This window comes from Diadema setosum, chromosome 11 (genome assembly GCF_964275005.1).
Source record: "Diadema setosum chromosome 11, eeDiaSeto1, whole genome shotgun sequence".
NCBI classification, from domain to species: domain Eukaryota; kingdom Metazoa; phylum Echinodermata; class Echinoidea; order Diadematoida; family Diadematidae; genus Diadema; species Diadema setosum.
Window position 1 is genome coordinate 8,484,881 of NC_092695.1, and position 24,606 is coordinate 8,509,486.

At 36.8% G+C, this 24,606-nt stretch overlaps 1 protein-coding gene across 1 annotated transcript in view; it reads left to right on the forward strand.

The window, feature by feature from the left end:
• LOC140235003 (semaphorin-1A-like) overlaps window positions 1-6,874 on the forward strand; it is a 35,315-nt gene extending 28,441 nt beyond the window's left edge. Inside the window, exons 13-14 of the mRNA XM_072315039.1 lie at window positions 6,057-6,154; window positions 6,758-6,874. Coding sequence (XP_072171140.1) covers window positions 6,057-6,154; window positions 6,758-6,874 — 215 coding nt within the window. The remainder of the gene's footprint in view (window positions 1-6,056; window positions 6,155-6,757) is intronic.
• The last annotated feature ends 17,732 nt before the right edge of the window (window positions 6,875-24,606 follow it).

The window sequence follows — 24,606 nt, forward strand, 5'->3', positions numbered from 1 at the left end:
ACCACTAAGGTATTGTCTTACGACATTGCAACACTCTCGTGTTTAAATGTCTTACTTCGATGAAACTTCTACCACATTCACTTTGTCCGATATTACCTCGAAAACTATACCGAACTCAGCTTGAACTTGTTTAGGAATGGCACTTTTATTATCACATACTCCCCGAATGCAGTATATGTGAGATAAACCTAATTAACGTAATAAACCTAATATGCCGCTACCTGAGAATTAAACGAGAAAGATCAGTACAATTGTATGAGAACAAGCAGATTTCCCCCATTATATCACACTGCATAATCCATGCATGTATTCAATCACGATGGGCTTATTATTCAATCACGATGGGCTTATTATACAAACATTGACCGAACCAAGTTCATAATGTGTACAGACATACTTTAAAGGACAAGTTCACCTTCATAAACATAAGGATTGAGAGGATGCAGCAATATTAGTAGAGCACATCAGTGAAAGTTTGAGGAAAATTGGGTAATCGATGCAAAAGTTATGAATTTTTAAAAATTTTTGTGTTGGAACCGCTGGATGAGGAGACTACTAAGGCTCGTGATGTCATATGAGTACAACAGTATAAAGAAAATGTCAAGAAAATTCACAATATTTTCACTTTTTTCGCATAATAAAAGAGCCCTTGACTTGCCTCTTTCTAAAAGCAATGGGAATAATATTACCCATAACATACGTCAGTAACGAGTCAAGGGAATGTGTACTTTTTTCCAAAGATGACATTTTGTGAAATTCTTTTTATATTTCCCTTATATTGTTGTACGCATGTGACATCATACACTGCAGTACGCCAGTCTTCTCATCCAGCGGTGACTGCACAAAAAATTCAAAAATTCATAACTTTTGAACGGATTGTCCGATTTTCCTCAAACTTTCAATGATGTATTCTACTAATATTGCTACACTCTCTCATTCCTTATGTTAATGAAGGTGAACTTGTCCTTTAAAGTAATGACCAGCTTTCCGAGGACAGGGGATTATTGGAAAAGCTGAGACTGAGACCACTCAGGAAGGAATTTCAGCTGTGAAAGCACAAACAATAATCCTGCATTTCAATCTGGATAGAATATTTTGTGAGGGTTTTAGCCCAAGGGTCAGAGAAAATTTGACCCCGTTTACAGTGCGAGGCTCGGCCGCGGCCGAGCCGCGGCCGAGCCCAGCCCCGCTTCAGTGTAAACGCGCAAAAGGCCAAATGCGAGGCCAAAATTGGCCTCGCATTTGGCCTCGCTCTGGAGGACCCCGTTTACAGTGCGAGGCTCGGCCGCGGCCGAGCCGCGGCCGAGCCCAGCCCCGCTTCAGAAGGAAAAATCCTTTGCAGGACAAAATTGCGAGGCTCGGCCGCGCAATTGAGGCCGGACTCGGCCGCGGCCGAGCCGCGGCCGAGCCCGGCCCCGCACTGTAAACGGGGTCCAAGTGGTCTCGGCCGCGGCCGAGCCGCGGCCGAGCCGCGGCCGAGCCCTGCCTCTTCTTGGACCCCGTTTACAGTGCGGGGCCGGGCTCGGCCGCGGCTCGGCCGCGGCCGAGCCCGACCTCAATTGCGCGGCCGAGCCTCGCAATTTTGTTCGTTTACACTGCTGGGCTCGGCCGCGCTTTTAATTCAAACCTTTCAATATTTTGTCGTAGTGGCGCTCTGCTTGTAAACAAATGCAATTTGGTATTGTCTGGTTTTCAGACCCTTTGCCAACTGAATTCCGTGGCGACGAAGTCGCCGTTCGGGCAAAGGCCTTTGCCGAAGGAAAAATCCTTTGCAGGACAAAACCACCTTAAACTATACTAGTTTTTCACGTTGAGGGGGTTAATATCGTGAATAGCGAAATGGTACGGGCAGAGGGTCTGGAAGCCAGACTAAAATTGGCCGCGCATTTGGCCCAGTTTGCGTTTACACCAAGAAGAGGCCGGGCTCGGCCGCGGCTCGGCCGCGGCCGAGACCACCTCCAGAGCGAGGCCAAATGCGAGGCCGATTTTGGCCTCGCATTTGGCCTTTTGAGCGTTTACACTGAAGCGGGGCTGGGCACGGCCGCGGCCGAGCCGCGGCCGAGCCTCGCACTGTAAACGGGGTCTTGGTGTAAACGCAAACTGGGCCAAATGCGCGGCCAATTGCGCGGCCAATTTTAGTCTGGCTTCCAAACCCTCTGCCTGTATCTTTCGCTTTTCAGGATATTAACCCCCTCAACGTCGAAAACTAGTATAGTTTGAGGTGGTTTTGTCCTGCAAAGGATTTTTTCCTTCGGCAAAGGCCTTTGCCCGAACGGCGACTTCGTCGCCACGGAATTCGTGGCAAAGGGTCTGAAAACCAGACAATACCAAATTGCGTTTGTTTACAAGCAGAGCGCCACTACGACAAAATATTGAAAGGTTTGAATCAAAAGCGCGGCCGAGCCCAGCAGTGTAAACTGCTGGGCTCGAATGAAGTTCTCAGAGTTAAATGAAGTTCTCAGAGTTAAAGATAAATCGGAACAAGTGAAGGAAATATCTCAGCATGGTATCTCGATCCAAAATCCGGTACATGTTGCTAATGCGTTTAATGATTTTTTTGTTGATTTAGGCCCCAGTCTTGCTAGTAATATCCCAGTAACAGATAAAGAATTTCATTATTTTCTAACTGATCGAAATCCTCAATCTGTGTTTTTTACTCCCATCCAAGAATACGAGGTGAGGGATGTAGTTCTGAAGTTGAAAGCAAAAAAGAGTGCTGGACATGATGGTATTACAAATTTTTTACTGAAAAATATTATATCGGCAATATTGTCTCCTTTAACATATATATTTAATCTGTCCCTTGTTACTGGCGTAGTGCCTAGTCAAATGAAAATTGCTAAAGTTGTTCCGATTTATAAAAAAGGTAACAAGCAAGATGTAAGTAATTATCGTCCAATTTCTCTTCTGACGGCGATGTCTAAGATTCTTGAACAGTTGATATATTCTCGTGTAATTAAGTTCCTAAACGAATGCAATATTTTTTGTGAGTCTCAATTTGGATTTAGGAAAAAACACTCTACTACTCATGCTGTGCTTGCTTTTATCGATAAAGTAGCCCACGCTATTGACGACTCGTCACATACTGTTGGTATATTCCTGGACCTGTCCAAGGCCTTTGACACTATCGATCACGGTATTTTGCTATACAAACTCTCGCACTATGGGATACGTGGAAAGGCCTTGGACTGGTTCAGGAGCTACCTAACTAACAGGAAACAGTTTGTAAATATCAACGGCTTCAGTTCCAACTTAAAAACACTATCTTGTGGGGTCCCTCAAGGATCCCTTTTAGGCCCACTTTTGTTTATTCTTTATATAAACGATTTCAAAAATTCATCTAATGTTTTATCTTTTCTTCTTTTTGCCGATGATTCTAATATCTTTTTTTCCCATCGAAACCCAACAACCCTTTTAGATGTAGTGAACAGAGAATTAAAGTCGGTTCAAATGTGGATCCAAGCTAACAAGTTGTCTCTTAATATAAACAAAACTGTTTATATGTTATTTAGTAATTCTGTGACCCATTTGCCTGGCGATATAAAAATGAATAATAATAGTTTGATTCAAGTTGAATCGTTTAAATTTTTAGGTCTTTATATTGACCATGAATTAACATGGAAATATCACATGAATTATTTATCTAAAATGCTTTCGAGAAATACTGGGATTTTAAATAAGCTAAAACATTTTTTCCCAAAGTATATTTTGAAAAACTTATATTCAACGCTCATTTTACCCTACCTCTGTTACGGAATACTTGCCTGGGGAAACTGTGCCAAATTATACATTGATAAAATTTTCAAACTACAAAAACGGGCTATTCGTTCAATAAATCTAGCCGATTATTATTGTCACACGAATTATTTCTTCTTTGAAAACAGACTCCTTAAGGTTGCTGACTTGTTTTTATACAACTTAGGCACATTTATGTTTCAGTTATCAGCAAACGGCTTGCCTGACGTATTTACTCATATGTTTCAGAAAAACTATATCGTCCATGCTTACCCCACAAGACAAAGAGAATCATTTCACCTTCCACGTACTCGCACACTCCTTGCTCAAAAAACAATTGTTTTTACCGGACCTAAATTCTGGAATGATCTTCCCGCCGATTTAATCAATTGTTCTAGTATGTTTACATTTAAACAAAAATTGAAATTAATGTTAATAAATGAATATAATCAGTCTGATTAGAATATTTCAAAATGTTATATGCGCAGTATCCTCGTTCAATGTATATTTCTGGTTTATGCTCCCGTTATATAATCACTGCACCCGTATTTGTATTAACATTTTGAACTCATTATGAAGTTGATTATAGATAATGTGCACGTATATACTTGTGTACCTAATTATATATGCCATATTTTCATTTAGTTTTTATTCTTTGGGTTCTTGTTTTTTGTTTTGTTTTTTCACTTTTTCTTTTTATTCTCTTATTTCTTTTTCCCTTTGTACTTTGATATTTTAGCTTTCATAATCGTTTCGTCATTATTACTTTGTGTCCTATCTCCATTGATTGCATAGAAAATTTACACCGGTATTTTTTCATGGAACCTGCGTTTACAAGCTTTGCTTTTGCAGTTCCATCATATTTCACAAGTTATAGAGAATAGTCTTATGTACATTGTGTATGCTGACACACTTTTTTCTGTTCATGTCCCGACGTATGACATATTTTGTATCTTACTTGGTTTGTATTCTTTTTTTGGATGTATTTTGATGTCAAGTGAAATATGAAAATAAACGTGCTGGAACTGTTCACTGTGTCTCGAGTGCAAGACCAGTGCAGTTTCAGTTATTCAATTCAATTCAATTCAAAACGGACAAAATTGCGAGGCTCGGCCGCGCAATTGAGGCCGGACTCGGCCGCGGCCGAGCCGCGGCCGAGCCCGGCCCCGCACTGTAAACGGGGTCTTTGTCTGGAATTTTAATTCAGGCTCTTTGTCATTTGCTTTCCACAAGGGCACTGAAGGCAGTGAGTTTTCAAGGTGTCTTTCTATACGTAGATGATACATGGATTGTCAACCGGTTAGAACAAGTCTTAGATACCAACCAGGAATTGTACAGAGGACAGGATATATATATATATATATAATTAAAATTTTGTAATCAGTTTTGATGTCCACAGTGAATTAATTACCAATAAAATAATTTTTTTTTCAAGTTCAATCATAGTTTATTTCCAATCAACGAAAATCAAAACGTAATACAAAGTATTAAAGCCTTATCATGAAATGATATTGTCTAAACTTTTACAAAAGGTTCATGTAATATACGAAATAAATTACATACATCAACATATGTACAATAATCAGAAGGAACGATGCGTATACATGTATACTTCGCGAGCTTCCAGAAAATAACTTCAATTTTTTTTTTTTGGAAAAAAAATTTGACGGATAGTTTCAACGCTTTTACAATGGTTACCTTTCATATCTGATCTAATCTTTCTTCGAACTAAATTTTCTGTGAAAGGGTAGAATTCAATGAAAAAAGTGATATCATTTTGCCCTACTCCACTATCAAATAATTTTTAAAATGTATTTTTTTTTTTACTCATAATCTTCACAAAGGTTCTGTGTTTCTTGACAAAAAATATAACACTGGATGAGAAATTCTTTTTAAATCAACCAAAGAAATATGAAACTGTTTTGTTTTTCATATTGCGATGTCAAAAAATCACCAGTTTTTATTTGAATCAATTTATCATTTTGCATTATTGATGATAATTTTCTTACCTTTTATCATTATCATTGTCTTTGTTAAACAAAAACTTTTGGAAAGCTGTTTCAATTGCTTCATATTGAAAAATGAAGCGAAAAGAATTTCTTGACATCAACTAACACTTCAAACAAAAAATCTGTGATCCATTGTGCTACTTTACTGTTTTTTTTTATACTACACCCATTTAAAACGATTGTTTTTTTTTTTATAGAATTATCCATTCGAATTTTTATATCTGATTTTTCCCAATAATTTCATTTTCAAATTATTACATCCGCTGGCCTTGTAGTCGTTTTAGTTTGGACCATTGTTGTTTGTTTATTCAGATAATGAAGCGATAACAGTAACAGAATATGATGAACGCGAGGAGGAATATAATCAGTGCTTGACGGTGAATGAGACGTTAACGGAAAGCTATCGGGAGGTAAGATACAATTTTGCGCAATATTATAGGTAAAGAAATGAGATCACGTAGAAACTCCCCCCCCCCCCAAAAAAAAAAGCCCCCAATGAACACATTTATATAAAAAAAAAAAACTCTCCGGAGGTTGTGGTGCAAATTTGATATTACAGGAATCCTGGTATATGCAGGTAAAATGCACTCTTTGTTTTGGTTATAAACTATAGTTTGCAATATGAGTACTTTCAAGGTAAGACTAAAAAAAAAGGAAAAGAAAAAGAAATGTATGTTAATAAGAAAACGTTTAGGTTACAAAATTGATATCTCTTTACCGAAAATCTGTATGCTTCATACAACGTTAGATAAACTTCCATATCATTTGTCCGTATGATAATTATTTGTACAGGTTTGCTTTCCTTTTTTTTTTTTCATTGTCCATTTGCAACGTGTAATGTCTTTTAGTGCTGTAATTTTGTTTCTTTTTTTTTTCACATTTGCTGCCATTTGGGTTTATGGGTTTCATGGAGATCATTATGCAATTCTGAATAGTTTTTAAAAGACGATATATAAGTTGGAAAACAGTCAACGAACTAATGTTTGCGGGCTCTTATGCTTTTCTTGATGCAGGGTGGCAGCGGTTCATTTAATGTGTCTGTGATTTCCAGTCTTCAAGTGTTCCAGTACTGTTCCGATTGCACGTACTACCGTGACAGCATGACCAGAGATTGCAGCGACCTGTGTTAATAGATTACATGCAAACACTCACTCGTGTACGCTTAATTCTTGAGTTTCAGTAGGCCCTATAGGGTTTTGCGTGTTCCTTAAAACTTAACAATATACATTTTGGTCATACAAAATAACGGACGATCGAGTTCCTTTCCAGAAGGTGCTAATTCCATTTTTGTTGGTAACGAGAAAAGCCTGTTTTGTTTTTGTTTTTATATTTCACATGCTTCTAAGTGCTTGTATGCAGTTGATGTTTATCACATAACAGTATCTATACCCCAATAATAGGGTTAAAGAAAAGGTACTAGGTGTTACAAAAACCATTTCCCATTTTTGATCCTAAATAGTTCGAAAATATACATCAGATAACACTGTCATTGATATGAGTAATAGCTGAATAGTCACGATAGTGTGCAATTTAGTTGGAAGTGATTTGACTATGAGAGCGTGAATCAATTTCATTAAATTCATGATTAATTTTAAAGTTAAGTTATTGAATTCCCGTCCATTGATGTTTCAAAATCGAATTACATTGTATGTGCATGTGATCTTCCCACGAGATCGACACCCACGAGTCATACAGCCCACGAGTTTGACACTGAAAAAGGTCCATGATTTATTATACAGCCCATGAGTTCGACACGAGCTAAAAACAACCCACAAGTTCAACATTACAACACAGGACTTGTGTCGGACTCGTGGGCCTTGTTTGCTGTAAAGAGTCAAACTAAAAGGCTTTATGACTCGTGGACTGTACATGATTCGTGGGTGTCGCACTCATGACATGCACCCGTTCATATTTGATTTTATACAACGTCCAAGTAGATCCTTGTAATTTGATTGGAGGATTGTTGGTGACGTGATATTAAATAAGTACTCCATTCAACGCGCCGTGCAATTTTGGTTCTATTTTTGCGTGCAACTTGGTTCGATTTTTTCGTTCTATTCCACGGTTCGAGAAATTGTACGGTACTGCGTGTACCGTGTGTTGCATATTGGGGATCGCATGCAGTTAACGCAGGTACGTGTGCGGTGCATGCATGCGCGTACGTAGGCCTACGTAGTGCTAGTGTACGTGTATGATCTGAGCGCTAGTATAGCTGTGACCTGTATACTACGCTGATTGCACAAGCCAGAAAGAGAATCGCAGTGGATCCACATGTAAGTATGGCTATATTTTTCATACATATAGGCCCTATAGACTTCTAGGCCTACTTAGACCAAAAAGATCTACTTGGACGTTGTATAAATCAAATAGTGTATGGTCTTTACTCGTGCAATGGAACGAGATTTCGCACTCGGTGAAAGATGAGGCGCACTATTCAACTCGGCTTCGCCTCGTTGAATAGAGCGCCTCTATCTTTCACCTCGTGCGAAATCTCGTACCATTGCACTCGTGACCATTCACTATTTGTATGATAATCTATATGATTTACAATTCAATATTGATGCTGAAATATGTCAAGCAAAATAACATCTGAAACAAGCAGTTACTCCTGCTTGCACTATCGAAGTTAACGCTTCCATGTAACAGAGAAATTTATGATTTTTCAGATGATTAATCGATAACTTACCCTGTATTTTTTTTAAGAAAACGTGAATAAATAAATAAATAGATAAATAAAAATAAACAAGAAATCAGTGTAATGACACGTTTGTTTTAGAAAGGAAAATGCATAATAACTACCATGTATGTGATAACATATAGCATGTCCGTGTTCTTCCACCGTATTAACTCTGTAGAACGATCCCATCCCCAAGGAAATGGGACTGCAGGGAGCTATGGTACCGGCTATAGTCAAGCTAAAGCTGGCGGCCATGAAACAAGATTCGGATTGACCCTGACCATTTTTCTGCATTGTATTCATATCAAAGGTGGAATTGAATTCTTTTTAAATAACTGTAGTATGTGTGAGAGTTTTAATGGTATGTTATCATGATTCTTGTAATGCTATTTCCATTGTCACTGTATATAACCTCCGTGCTGTTATTTTTGTATTAGGATTGTATACGGAAATGTGCAAGTCTAATGCGTTCCTCAGCCTTCCAAAGATGCATGGATGATGTCAAGCATTCAGTGCTACTATGTATTGTACACACATTCGCGCAACAGTAATGGCCCTTACACAAAATGAAAGTTTTCACAATGGATATGAAATGAAATCCCATAGATAAACACTTTTCTGTTTGAGTTAATGCCATACAAATGCTAATAACGACCGCAGTTATGCATCTATAGTAGATGATAATGCATGAGTACACTATTGAAGAGAGTTAGGGCCTACTGAAAATTAAAAACTGTTTCATCACCGTCACTGTTTGCAATGCACTGTACAGCGTGAACCTGACATCGTATTTTGTTTCACACCCACATCTGAAGGGCTTATAACACGTAAATATTGACAATGCATACTCTTTTTAAATGATTTTCAGGATTGAAAAGGGCAGAATGAACGGAATACGGAGGTAAACTAAAAAGTGCCTTGCCGACAATGACAATATACTGCAAAAGTCGAAACATGGTCATTTTCTCACTTTGTCAATGTAACTGAAACGTCGTGAGTTACAATTTCGTGGATGATTATATTTTTGGTCGAATTTTGGGCATCTCCTGAAGTACCCTCTGCACGTACGTCATTTATTTTTTTTTGTATTGTTCCACCTCAGTCAACCTAAAATATCTATACTTTTTTCCCGTAATCAAATTTGATGACTGCCTTTGTGAGTTTAACTTGCAACTTAAGTCATTAAGCTTGTACAATATGATCAGGGGAGGGAAGGTGAAGATGCTTATTTTGCTTTCCTCTCTCAACATTTAACACGAGATGAAGTGATAGATTAAATTGCTCATGATGCACTCCAGAAGGAAAACAATGCTATAGATATCAAGCTCTTCGTATTGATATTGACAACTCTGCAGCATGTTCTCTTGTTCTTTGTAACAAACGGAGTAAGGAGATTTAAGAGCGGTTTTTCACACTGGAATAATTTCATGTGTAGTAAGCAATAGTAATGACCATCAATTCTTATGTCAAAGTACACGTGTTTGCAGAAGAAGCAGTGATCGTCAAAAGTCAGAGAGCGTTTAGTACCTGGATAGCTATTTTTCTCTAGTACCTATGTAGAGTAATGGTTTATAGGACGGGAGTGAATTATTTTTTTTCTTTAATGTAATAATGACCTTATTGACACCTGTGTTGCAGCATTGTTACCCGTTTGGTCCAGGACTCTTAGTTGAATGTGAATATTGGGGTCTCTATCTGGGAGGTTTAGGTTTGTTTTTAAGGTTTTTTTTTTGTTATTCCTTTGCTTCCCTTTAATCAGATATTGCTGGGAATGTCTTTACAGAACATAAACTTGTCAAACATTATGTCGTGTTTTGTCAACCTTATCCTTAACATGCCCAAATCAATAATTCAATTTGACTATATACTACATGTAATCCTTACCATATACATGATATACCCAGTTTATAAGAGTGCACGTTAACGAGCTTGACACCTACGAGTATGCAGCCCATGTTACGAGCTGTAGACACTAAGTGAACAAGGTCAAGGAGCTCCACACCAACTAGAATAGGTCCACGAGCTATATACGGTCGATAAGCTAAACACTAGGCAAATGCACCACAAGGCCCATAAACAAAGCCTAGGAGCTAGACTCTAACCAAGACAAAACAAAAACAAACAAACAAACAAACAAACAAAACACGAGCTCAGCATTGCATCACGAGACTCAAATGTACGTATAGTGTCGAGCTCATAGGCCCGTTTTGATTTATAGTTTCTAATAGCTGGTGGGCCCATCTTTATTTTTGTTTTTCCAAAACTTGGTGTCTATAGCTCGTTGGTTGTATGACTTATAGACCTTTCTTCATTGCCTAGCTCGTAAGCCGTGTGTGTGACTTGTGCGTGCTAAGCTCATGAGATGACCCCATTAAAAGGGATCGTATAGTTTTGCTTGAGACCTAATTTCAAGTTTGTAACATTTATTTAGTGAGATAATGAGAAACCTCTTATGAAATATGAAAGAGCATGCAATTCCATGAGGAATTCAACTTTGTTTGATGAAAATTGTTTTTGAAATGGTTGAGATATCCTACACGGAGCGATTCTATTAAAGTGTGGGACGCACCTATTATTACGATCACTTTGTTTTACTAGTTTTTGGATGATTCAGTCATTCCAAACCCGATTTTCATCAAATAAACTTTGAATTCCTCTTAAAATGGTATGCTCTGTACTATTTCATAAGTGCTTTCTTGGTATCTCGCAAGAGGTTAATAGCCCAATTCTCATCTCCACCGATACTGTACCATCCCTTTAACAATGTTTAAGATAATATTTGACTAAGTTGTCCTTGATACCTGGTTTATGATTTCATTGACCACTTTGTCCTTGATACCTGGTTTATGTCATTGATTACTAATTATCCTTACCATACCAATTTTATATCATTTGATTACTTGATACTCAGAATATGTTATTTGACTGTATTATCATTACCTTACTCAGATGTCAATTCACTCCGTTATCTTATTATACTCAGATTATATTGCCATTCAACCATCGTATTCTTATCTCAAATTATGTCGTTTACTATACTACCCATTAAAAAAAAAAAAAACTTAAAAGAGATTGATTTACAGAAAAAAAAAAGTTACTTGGGACATCCATTTTCACTAATATAAACTAAGGGGAATAGAATTCTACCATTGTACATACTGTTACGGAGGTTAACTTTGGCCTAACGAACCATCATAACCACCGAAAATACCCAGACTCTCAAACAAGGTGTTTGGTCGATCTCGGTCATCTTGTCGAACTCTTTATTTACATATTCCTGCGCGGAACAATCAAGTGCCCAGAAATGATAATACAATGCACATGTATCCATAACACTTCCCCCCTAAAAGAGTGCATATAACGTTTTAACACAAATGGACTCTATGTACCTTGGCACAATATTTTGGAACAGTATTGTACATTCCTCTTCCAATTCACCCTTATAAATCCATGAGTTTACCATGGTTGCATCATTATAAGAACACATAAACGAAGTATGCTATGGTTATATCATCATCATAACCTGTGATAAAACATGTACGACTTTAGTACCATTCAACGTGTACCAAACTAACACTCTCGTGAGTCACTGCTGCTTGTTAGTTACAGCATACTGGAATTGCATGTAGTTGTGCAACACTGAATACTACAATATTAACTTTCTCAACACCTTAACCTTTATGCAATCATGTCATGCATACAAACAATACACGTTGTACCAAAATCAGATGGTTTCCTCATTAGCACATACATATAAGTCAATTTTACATTGTCATAATGATTAACCTGTGTACGAAGATCATAAACACGTCATCTCTTCCACAAACAACTGCATATAATCCAACTGATGTAATCATATACATCATATTACCTACAACCACAATATCATATTCCATGATATGTGACTTACATATACATGTACCTGTACACGTTGTGTCAGCATCTATTGAAACGTTAAAACATCAACAAATGTCATATATCCTACTTATGTTTCTGAAAACTTTCCTGTCAACATACAAAACACCAAGAGTATGACCTGCCTGACAAAACATCAAATGAACCTGAATGAGATATACTTGATGATAACCTGCGTCTACACCTAAACTTAATAAGCGAGTGTATACCTGCCTGTATACATCCTGGTATAACACAGTCAGCTTAAATATATGCCTGTTGGTATGTTGGATCAACTGTGAAATACTGAACACCTTTGCCAAGGCTATGACTGAGCGATAATAATGAGCAAAAGCTTTGTACATGTATAACTATATAATTTCTGTACCTAATACAGTATACATGCTAATTAAATCCAAAAAGCAACATCCAATAAACTTAGGGTATGTGCCACAACAAACCCAACCAATACTTGTACATGTACAAGTATTAAACTTCATGTACCTGAACTGTACCTACATTACTTGATACACCACATTCTCTATACAAACAGCGACACTACCTGTTTGAAATCAATTTACCAACAACTCACATTCTTGACAACTGTTGATGGCTAGCATAACTTAAAACAGCCTTCATAATGTCTTCTTTTGGTAAGTGACTCAAAGCACAAATATAGTTTGCTGTGTTTCCTTATTAACACAAACATGTCTGAAGATACTTCCATGTTGTTATTTACACATTCAAAGTGCCATTCATGCTGTTGGCATCACAATTATAGTGTATGCAAGATGCATACATGTACCACTTGTACACAAGCGCGCCGGAACACTTCTGGTTTTGGGGGGGCAAAATCTCGACGGGGGCACATTATGTGACGATGTGAGATCCTCGGCGCGGGAGCGAAGCGAGCGAGCGGGGGGGGGGGGGGGGTGGAAAGGGGATACCCCCTCCTACACACACACACACACACACAAACACTGTAGGGAGCTTTTGTAAAACAGAGTCGCGTTTATAGACCATTAAAAAAAAATTAAGGAATTAAACATAGTAAAAAATAATCAGTGCGAAGGATTATGATTATTACATACGGGAGTACATAATAATGTGATGGTGTGAGATCCTCGGCGAGGGAGCGATCGAAGCGACCGAGAGGGGGGAGGGTGTGGGAGGGGGAAAACCCCCTCCCACGGTAGGGACTTTTTGTAAAAACAGAGTATAAAAGTCGCGTTTATAGAGCATTTAAAAGCAAATTTCTAGGGAATTAACATATTGAAAAAATCAGTTGGAAGGACTATGATCATAACATATGGGAGTACATAATAATGTGATGGTGTGAGATCCTCGGTGAGGGAGCGAAGCGACCGAGCGGGGGGAGGGTGTGGGAGGGGGATACCCCCTCCCGCGGTAGGGAATTTTTGTAAAAACAGAGTATAAAAGTCGCTTTTATAGAGCATTTTGAATTAAATTTCTGAGGAATTAAACATAGTAAAAGGAATCACTGCGAAGGACTATGATAATAACTTATGAAAACTTTTCATTTTACTATAAGTACGGGCAGAACGAGCGAGCCACTTTCACTTTGCCATTTATCTGAAATGTACTCATTAAAAGCTTGTTCGAACAATAAAAAATATTCTTATACTGCTGGAAAGCAAAGAAGAAAATGAAAAATGTAAGATTTACTTAAGGTATGTTTCAGCGGGCACACTCGAGGACACGAGGCTACCATCTATACACTTTACTCATAATTAAGTTACTATTAGTGTATAGATACAATAATGTATGTTGTTAGTGTATTATAATTTTCGCCCCGTTAGGGGCGAAAATTTTGCATTTTCAGTCATGAAATTACAACATTTAGACAAGAAATATGCCTTTATTGTTCATTTTGGTCTTTAAATAAGTGATTAATTATTTGTTACAGGGGGCACTTTGGGGGGGCAAAAACTCGTTTTGCCCCCCCAACATTTTGTTTGGGGGGGCAAGTGCCACCCCTGCCCCCCCGCTTCCGGCGCCCTTGCTTGTACATATACATGCCCGAACGGCGACTTCGTCGCCACGGAATTCGTGGCAAAGGGTCTGAAAACCAGACAATACCAAATTGCGTTTGTTTACAAGCAGAGCGCCACTACGACAAAATATTGAAAGGTTTGAATCAAAAGCGCGGCCGAGCCCAGCAGTGTAAACGGACAAAATTGCGAGGCTCGGCCGCGCAATTGAGGCCGGACTCGGCCGCGGCCGAGCCGCGGCCGAGCCCGGCCCCGCACTGTAAACGGGGTCTTTGTCTGGAATTTTAATTCAGGCTCTTTGTCATTTGCTTTCCACAAGGGCACTGAAGGCAGTGAGTTTTCAAGGTGTCTTTCTATACGTAGATGATACATGGATTGTCAACCGGTTAGAACAAGTCTTAGATACCAACCAGGAATTGTACAGAGGACAGGATATATATATATATATATATATATATATATATATATATATAATTAAAATTTTGTAATCAGTTTTGATGTCCACAGTGAATTAATTGCCAATAAAATAATTTTTTTTTCAAGTTCAATCATAGTTTATTTCCAATCAACGAAAATCAAAACGTAATACAAAGTATTAAAGCCTTATCATGAAATGATATTGTCTAAACTTTTACAAAAGGTTCATGTAATATACGAAATAAATTACATACATCAACATAAATTATGTACAATAATCAGAAGGAACGATGCGTATACATGTATACTTCGCGAGCTTCCAGAAAATAACCTCAATTTTTTTTTTTTTGGAAAAAAAATTTGACGGATAGTTTCAACGCTTTTACAATGGTTACCTTTCATATCTGATCTAATCTTTCTTCGAACTAAATTTTCTGTGAAAGGGTAGAATTCAATGAAAAAAGTGATATCATTTTGCCCTACTCCACTATCAAATAATTTTTAAAATGTATTTTTTTTACTCATAATCTTCACAAAGGTTATGTGTTTCTTGACAAAAAATATAACACTGGATGAGAAATTCTTTTTAAATCAACCAAAGAAATATGAAACTGTTTTGTTTTTCATATTGCGATGTCAAAAAATCACCAGTTTTTATTTGAATCAATTTATCATTTTGCATTATTGATGATAATTTTCTTACCTTTTATCATTATCATTGTCTTTGTTAAACAAAAACTTTTGGAAAGCTGTTTCAATTGCTTCATATTGAAAAATGAAGCGAAAAGAATTTCTTGACATCAACTAACACTTCAAACAAAAAATCTGTGATCCATTGTGCTACTTTACTGTTTTTTTTTATACTACACCCTTTTAAAACGATTGGGTTTTTTTTTTTATAGAATTATCCATTCGAATTTTTATATCTGATTTTTCCCAATAATTTCATTTTCAAATTATTACATCCGCTGGCCTTGTAGTCGTTTTAGTTTGGACCATTGTTGTTTGTTTATTCAGATAATGAAGCGATAACAGTAACAGAATATGATGAACGCGAGGAGGAATATAATCAGTGCTTGACGGTGAATGAGACGTTAACGGAAAGCTGTCGGGAGGTAAGATACAATTTTGCGCAATATTATAGGTAAAGAAATGAGATCACGTAGAAACTCCCCCCCCCCAAAAAAAAAAGCCCCCAATGAACACATTTATATATAAAAAAAAAAAAACAACTCTCCGGAGGTAGGTGCAAATTTGATATTACAGGAATCCTGGTATATGCAGGTAAAATGCACTCTTTGTTTTGGTTATAAACTATAGTTTGCAATATGAGTACTTTCAAGGTAAGACTAAAAAAAAAGGAAAAGAAAAAGAAATGTATGTTAATAAGAAAACGTTTAGGTTACAAAATTGATATCTCTTTACCGAAAATCTGTATGCTTCATACAACGTTAGATAAACTTCCATATCATTTGTCCGTATGATAATTATTTGTACAGGTTTGCTTTCCTTTTTTTGTTTTCATTGTCCATTTGCAACGTGTAATGTCTTTTAGTGCTGTAATTTTGTTTCTTTTTTTTTTCACATTTGCTGCCATTTGGGTTTATGGGTTTCATGGAGATCATTATGCAATTCTGAATAGTTTTTAAAAGACGATATATAAGTTGGAAAACAGTCAACGAACTAATGTTTGCGGGCTCTTATGCTTTTCTTGATGCAGGGTGGCAGCGGTTCATTTAATGTGTCTGTGATTTCCAGTCTTCAAGTGTTCCAGTACTGTTCCGATTGCACGTACTACCGTGACAGCATGACCAGAGATTGCAGCGACCTGTGTTAATAGATTACATGCAAACACTCACTCGTGTACGCTTAATTCTTGAGTTTCAGTAGGCCCTATAGGGTTTTGCGTGTTCCTTAAAACTTAACAATATACATTTTGGTCATACAAAATAACGGACGATCGAGTTCCTTTCCAGAAGGTGCTAATTCCACTTTTGTTGGTAACGAGAAAAGCCTGTTTTTTTTTTTTATATTTCACATGCTTTTAAGTGCTTGTATGCAGTTGATGTTTATCACATAACAGTATCTATACCCCAATAATAGGGTTAAAGAAAAGGTACTAGGTGTTACAAAAACCATTTCCCATTTTTGATCCTAAATAGTTCGAAAAATATACATCAGATAACACTGTCATTGATATGAGTAATAGCTGAATAGTCACGATAGTGTGCAATTTAGTTGGAAGTGATTTGAATATGAGAGCGTGAATCAATTTCATTAAATTCATGATTAATTTTAAAGTTAAGTTATTGAATTCCCGTCCATTGATGTTTCAAAATCGAATTACATTGTATGTGCATATCTTCCCACGAGATCGACACCCACGAGTCATACAGCCCACGAGTTTGACACTGAAAAAGGTCCATGATTTATTATACAGCCCATGAGTTCGACACGAGCTAAAAACAACCCACAAGTTCAACATTACAACACAGGACTTGTGTCGGACTCGTGGGCCTTGTTTGCTGTAAAGAGTCAAACTAAAAGGCTTTATGACTCGTGGACTGTACATGATTCGTGGGTGTCGCACTCATGACATGCACCCGTTCATATTTGATTATAATCTATATGATTTACAATTCAATATTGATGCTGAAATATGTCAAGCAAAATAACATCTGAAACAAGCAGTTACTCCTGCTTGCACTATCGAAGTTAACGCTTCCATGTAACAGAGAAATTTATGATTTTTCAGATGATTAATCGATAACTTACCCTGTATTTTTTTTTAAGAAAACGTGAATAAATAAATAAATAGAAAAATAAAAATAAACAAGAAATCAGTGTAATGACACGTTTGTTTTAGAAAGGAAAATGCATATGTATGTGATAACATAGCATGTCCGTGTTCTTCCACCGTATTAACTCTGTAGAACGATCCCATCCCCAAGGAAATGGGACTGCAGGGAGCTATGGTACCGGCTATAGTCAAGCTAAAGCTGGCGGCCATGAAACAAGATTCGGATTGACCCTGACCATTTTTCTGTATTGTATTCATATCAAAGGTGGAATTGAATTCTTTTTAAATAACTGTAGTATGTGTGAGAGTTTTAATGGTATGTTATCATGATTCTTGTAATGCTATTTCCATTGTCACTGTATATAACCTCCGTGCTGTTATTTTTGTATTAGGATTGTATACGGAAATGTGCAAGTCTAATGCGTTCCTCAGCCTTCCAAAGATGCATGGATGATGTCAAGCATTCAGTGCTACTATGTATTGTACACACATTCGCGCAACAGTAATGGCCCTTACACAAAATGAAAGTTTTCACAATGAATATGAAATGAAATCCCACAGATATACACTTTTCTGTTTGAGTTAATGCCATATGCTAATAACGACCGCAGTTATGCATCTATAGTAGATGATAATGCATGAGTACACTATTGAAGAGAGTTAGGGCCTACTGAAAATTAAAAACTGTTTCATCACCGTCACTGTTTGCAATGCACTGTACAGCGTGAACCTGACATCGTATATTGTTTCACACCCGCATCTGAAGGGCTTATAACACGTAAATATTGATAATGCATACTTTTTTTTAAATGATTTTCAGGATTGAAAAGGGCAGAATGAACGGAATACGGAGGTAAACTAAAAAGTGCCTCGCCGACAATGACAATATACTGCATAAGTCGAAACATGGTCATTTTCTCACTTTGTCAATGTAACTGAAACGTCGTGAGTTACAATTTCGTGGATGATTATATTTTTGGTCGAATTTTGGGCATCTCCAGAAGTACCCTCTGCACGTACGTCATTTATTTATTTATTTTTTTGTTGTATTGTTCCACCTCAGTCAACCTAAAATACTATATACTTTTTTCCCGTCATCAACTTTGATGACTGCCTTCGTGAGTTTAAGTTGCAACTTAAGTCATTAAGCTTGTACAATATGATTAGGGGAGGGAAGGTGAAGATGCTTATTTTGCTTTCCTCTCTCAACATTTAACACGAGATGAAGTGATAGATTAAATTGCTCATGATGCGCTCCAGAAGGAAAGCAATGCTATAGATATCAAGCTCTTCGTATTGATATTGACTCAGCATGTTTTCTTGTTCTTTGTAAAAAATGGAGTAAGGAGACTTAAGAGCGGTTTTTCACACTGGAATAATTTCACGTGTAGTAAACAAGTGACCATCAATTCTTATGTCAAAGTACACGTGTTTGCAGAAGAAGCAGTGATCGTCAAAAGTCAGAGAGCGTTTAGTACCTAGATAGCTATTTTTCTGCAGTACCTATGTAGAGTAATGGTTTATAGGACGGGAGTGAACTATTTTTTTTCTTTAATGTGATAATGACCTTATTGACACCTGTGTTGCAGCATTGTTACCCGTTTGGTCCAGGACTCTTAGTTGAATGTGAATATTGGAGTCTATATCTGGGAGGTTTAGGTTTGTTTTTAAGGGTTTTTTTTTTTATTCCTTTGCTTCCCTTTAATCAGATATTGCTGGGAATGTCTTTACAGAACATAAACTTGTCAAACATTATGTCGTGTTTTGTCAACCTTACCCTTAAAATACCCAATCAATAATTCGATTTGACTATAGTATACTGCATGTAATCCTTACCATATACCCAGTTTATAAGGGTGCACGTTACGAGCTTGACACCCACGAGTATATGCAGCCCATGTCACGAGCTGTAGACACTAGTGAACAAGGCCAAGGAGCTCCACATCAACTAGAATAGGCCCACTGGCTACACGGTCCATAAGCTAAACACTGAAATGCACAATAAGGCCCATAAACAAAGCCCAGGAGCTAGACTCTAGGCAATACGAAACAACAACAACAACACGAACGCAACATTGCATCGCGAGACTTGAATACTATACGTAGTGTCGAGGTCTTAGGCCCGTTTTAATTTATGGTTTCTAGCTGGTGGGCCTATCTTCATTTTTGTTTTTCAAATACTTGGTGTCTAGCTCGTTGGTTGGATGGCTTATATAGACCTTTCTTCAATGTCTAGCTCGTAAGCCGTGTGACTAGTGGGTGCTGAGCTCATGGGATGACCCCATTTATAACGTCATTTGACTACGTTGTCCTTGATACCTGGTTTATGATGTCATTTACCACTTTATCCTTGATGCGTGGTTTATGATGTCATTGATTTCATCCTTCCATACCCAGTTTATATGTCATTTGACTATTTCATCCTTTACCATACTCAGAATATGTTATTTGACTGCCTTTTCATTACCTTACTCAGATGTCAGTTCACTCCGTTGTCCTTACCATACTCATTCAACCTCTTTGTAGCTACCCTACTTGGTTATCCAATTTAATATGTATTAAATGAGTTGTAAAGAAGTACAAACAAAATGTTTTCCCAGAGGTCGCCATCAAACTCAAGCTTAAGCTTAAGATGACGGTCTCCTGCATTTTGTATGTATTAATTCGAATGAATAAGCAATGATTTTTCCATTTGTTTCTCTATGATTTATAATTCACCTATTATTGATATATTATATATGATTATATTCATATTTATATTATATTCATGATTAGTATTGGAAAATTGTTTGTTACGTTGTATATACTTAGTGAAAATGCAGAAAGAAATCAAATCAAACAAACTTTATTCTTATCAAAAATTAACAAATATGCCTATATATGCCTGTATGGACATTATCTTGAGAAAAAATGACTTTGTACATTCCTTTTATCTAATTTAAACCAGAAGGGAAATAAAGCTATACCATTATACATCTTCAGCAAATGATTCTTTTTGTGTTATCGGCTTTAAAGTAAACATGCTTTGTATTATTATTCCTTGTTTAACATACATGCATATCAGATCTTTGGATCTCAAAAGTTGACATCTTTAAAACGCGATGCTGCTAATTGCAGACTGCGCAATCTAAGGTTCAACTTCAAAGTCAACTTTATTTTTCATTTCAATTAGATAAACAGGGAAAATTATATAGTATGCATTAATAGAACATATCTGTAAAAATTTCAAAAACGTAAATTAAAAAATTACATGTGATCATGAGTAAGAACGTAACTGTTTTTTCTTATCGTATAAACATATGCATAAAACAAGGATGGGAATGGAAATAGAGGGTACCACTGAAAATCAAGGTTGTATAAATAGGCCTATGCATATATATATATATATATATATATATATATAATACTCAGTATTTCGTGGCTTCTAAAACTGATTTCTTTTATACATTAACTTTACAGAAATAAGACTTAAAGGACAAGTTCACCTTCATAAACATAAGGATTGAGAGAATGCAACAATATTAGTAGAACACATCAGTGAAAGTTTGAGGAAAATTGGACAATCGATGCAAAAGTTATGAATTTTTAAAATTTTTGTGTTTGAACCGCTGGATGAGGAGACTACTACAGCTTGTGAGTCATATGCGTACAACCGTATAAAGAAAATGTAAAGAAAATTCAACATATTTTCACTTTTTTCGCATAATAAAAGAGCACTTGACTTGCCTCTTTCTAAAGGCAGGGGGAATAATATTACCCATAACATTTGTCGGTAACGAGTCAGGGGAATGTGTACTTTTTTTCAAAAGATGAAATTTTGTGAAATTCTCTTTATATTTTCCTTATATTATTGTACGCATGTGACATCTAAGTTATTCACACACTGCAGTAATCTTCTCATCCAGCGGTTACTGCACAAAAACTTCAAAAATTCATAACTTTTGAACGGATTGTCCGATTTTCCTCAAACTTTCAATGATGTGTTCTACTAATATTGCTACATTCTCTCAATCCTTATGTTTATGAAGGTGAACTTGTCCTTTAAGGTATGGATGTATACCAGGGGTTAGTAAATGTTACTGTTCAATGTCATATCAATTATATAGACTTTAAATATGGTAATTATTGTATCCTATGTTTCATTTGCAAAGTACTGGGCTCTCATTTGGTGAAACTTTTGTTCTGTCTCATTGCAGAAGATGCCAAAGAATATACATGTTTTCAAAATGTAAAAAAAAATATATATATATACTTCAGATTTTTAGAAGTCTGTGTTGATATCCATCTTAGCACATTATTAAGTCTATGAAGTCTTGACGGACTCTTATGCTTACTTTATGTGTCATCAGACACGTTTGGAGAAAGAATTGGCATTCACAACTGTCATCGTGCATGCTGGAATTAATTCACCCAATTATGCTTAGTCGCCTGACTTGTGCTTATCTGCACCATAGATATTAGAATTAATATCACGTAAGGATTAATGAGTCAGTTCGGAGTTCCACTTTGCGCATAAGCAGAAATGGGGTCATTTGTACCAACAGGCATGTTGGTTTTCAAATTCACTGGGATAAGCATCTATAATGTAACACGACCCTCAGTTTGATTATTCATGTAATCCTTATATAAATGTTGCTTGCCAGCACATCCACCTGACAGCAAATGTCTGGTTATAATCGATGGTCTGCGCGAGTTCATTCTTTGTTTGAACAGGATCGAAGAATCCCATAAATTGTTACGTAAAGCTATTGCATTATGTAGCTCTAAAAAAAAAAAACAAAACAAAAAAAAACAAACGAGTGAAGTGCCCCCAACCAACTGAGAAAAAGAGGGGTCATTCGTACCAATGTGCTCATTTGCTAACTCCAAATTGGCTTATAGAGGTGAATTTGTGTCTCGGGAGAACTGTTTTTTGAAATTCTTTCCGGATCTTTTCCGGATCGAATTTTGCTACAACGATTAAAAACAAAATATACAGTAGGTCATACCTCTTTCTCGTCTGATCAGTTTATTTCTAACAATTTTATGTTTTTTAAATCCTGCATAGTGGGTCATTATACTCGACGCCAAGGTTGACGTTTATTGTTATGTGAATGATACCTGACAAACATTGTGTATAACCAACTGCTTTGATAAAAGGAGTGTGGGTTCAATGTGGTATGTGTGCGTGTGTGTTTGACAGATGTGTTATGATCGCTGAAACCTGTATGATATGGGTAATCCCGCAATGGTATTATTCACTACCCCGCGCCCTTATGAGGAGGCAAATATTACTTGAAATTGTTTTCTCTCAGACATTTCTAAATTACATATCTGTGTTTACTTTGACATGTTCACTGATTTTTACCGAAATACTATGGGCAAATTTAATATTTATCAGAATATAGAGTGATATGGCGAATGCGGTACATATGTAGAATGATCACATTTGTAACTTCACTGAAATATCTCGCACAATGACATATATGGCATTTGAAAGGGGAAGTACGTAAGCCATTCCGTTTTCATTTTTTCCCCCAACTAAACCACAATTTACCAAAAACAAAAAGTTTTGGCACAGAATGAAGATGCTGGTTAACAAGCAGGCAGCTCATTAAGAGCTAATACTCAGTGCAATGATGCTCAGATGGAGGCCAACTTTTATTTGTACAATGTATCCCATGTCAACATGGCACATTAATACCTCAAGGGCCTACCTCACTTGCAGAAGTTCTACTTGCCAAATGACTGTGGATCAGGTCATGAAGTGATATGGTAAATTAAGTATAGAATGCACATGATTGTATCTTTAGTTTCACTAAAATGTCTTGCACAACAATGACGCACACAGTATTTGAAAAGGAAAGTTTGCGGAAAACGTTCCATTTTTATTTTTCCCAAATTCACCAAAATAAAAAAAAAAAAATGGCACAAAAATGAATAATGCTCGCTAATAAAGAAGTTGCACATAGAGCTAAGGAAACGAAGTCTAAACAGAATACTTTTACATATAAAATTCACATCCAAGTTACTACATTACAATGAATACTAGTACCACACATTTCCAAGGTCACCTTCATGATGTTCTCATTAACTGTATACATTAAAGGGACATAGTCCCGGTAGTGTAGAGGGCGCTGTTGATGATACTGTCGATCACCGTTAGCATTGATACGAAGATTACCGAAGTTGAACTGTCATCAAGAGTAAAGTGCGTAGGTGTTGCTCAGTAATGTTGCCTTCGTTGTCTTCTCCATGCGCATCACGCAGTCTGTAGTAATGCCAGGGTGCGTGCATAGTGCTTGTTATTATGACATCACAAAAGAAGTTTGCTAAAGCTGCCATCCCCCTCAGCCGAATCATGAGCCGAACTGTGATCGGACCACTGACTACAGTGGATCGGACTTCTTCGGACTCGGGGAAGTGGGCCAAAGCGTAAGCGCTAAAGAGGAGTCGATAGCGTAGGTCTCTATAGGAAACTTGCGCCGTGCGCCCGCGTACGCATTTGACTAAAACACCGGGACCATGCACCTTTAAAAGAAAAATGAAACTGTGTACCAAATTTATAGGTGCAACTGAAAATATGTGCAACAGAAGTAATCAACACAAAATACATGTTTTCACAATTTAACTCAAATGATGAAAACACACCTTCAAAAACAATGTATTCCAATGTACTAAAAAAAAAAAATGTATTCCACACTCCTACTTTACATAATATCTGTGTAATTACATAAAAAGTCAATAAGTAAATATATGTAAAAGATACAAATTACACAATTAAAAGTGAAATATAGCTACTCCTAGCCATGCAATTTCATACATTGTCATCCATTTTCATTTTATGTGCATTTAAATTCGTATGTTTGAAGCAGTGAAGTGTTTTTGGTCAAACAATATCAAATTTAGTAGTGCTTTCCAATTCATTTTTAGGCACCCTAGCTATTCAGTGGACACAAGTTCAAATTGGATGTAAATATTAGAGTTCATTTTTTTGAAAATGTATTTTCAAAGTTGTATATCAAAATTAAATCTATGGGCTGGGCAAGCACTTCAAAACATTTTCAGTATTGTTTTTGAGCC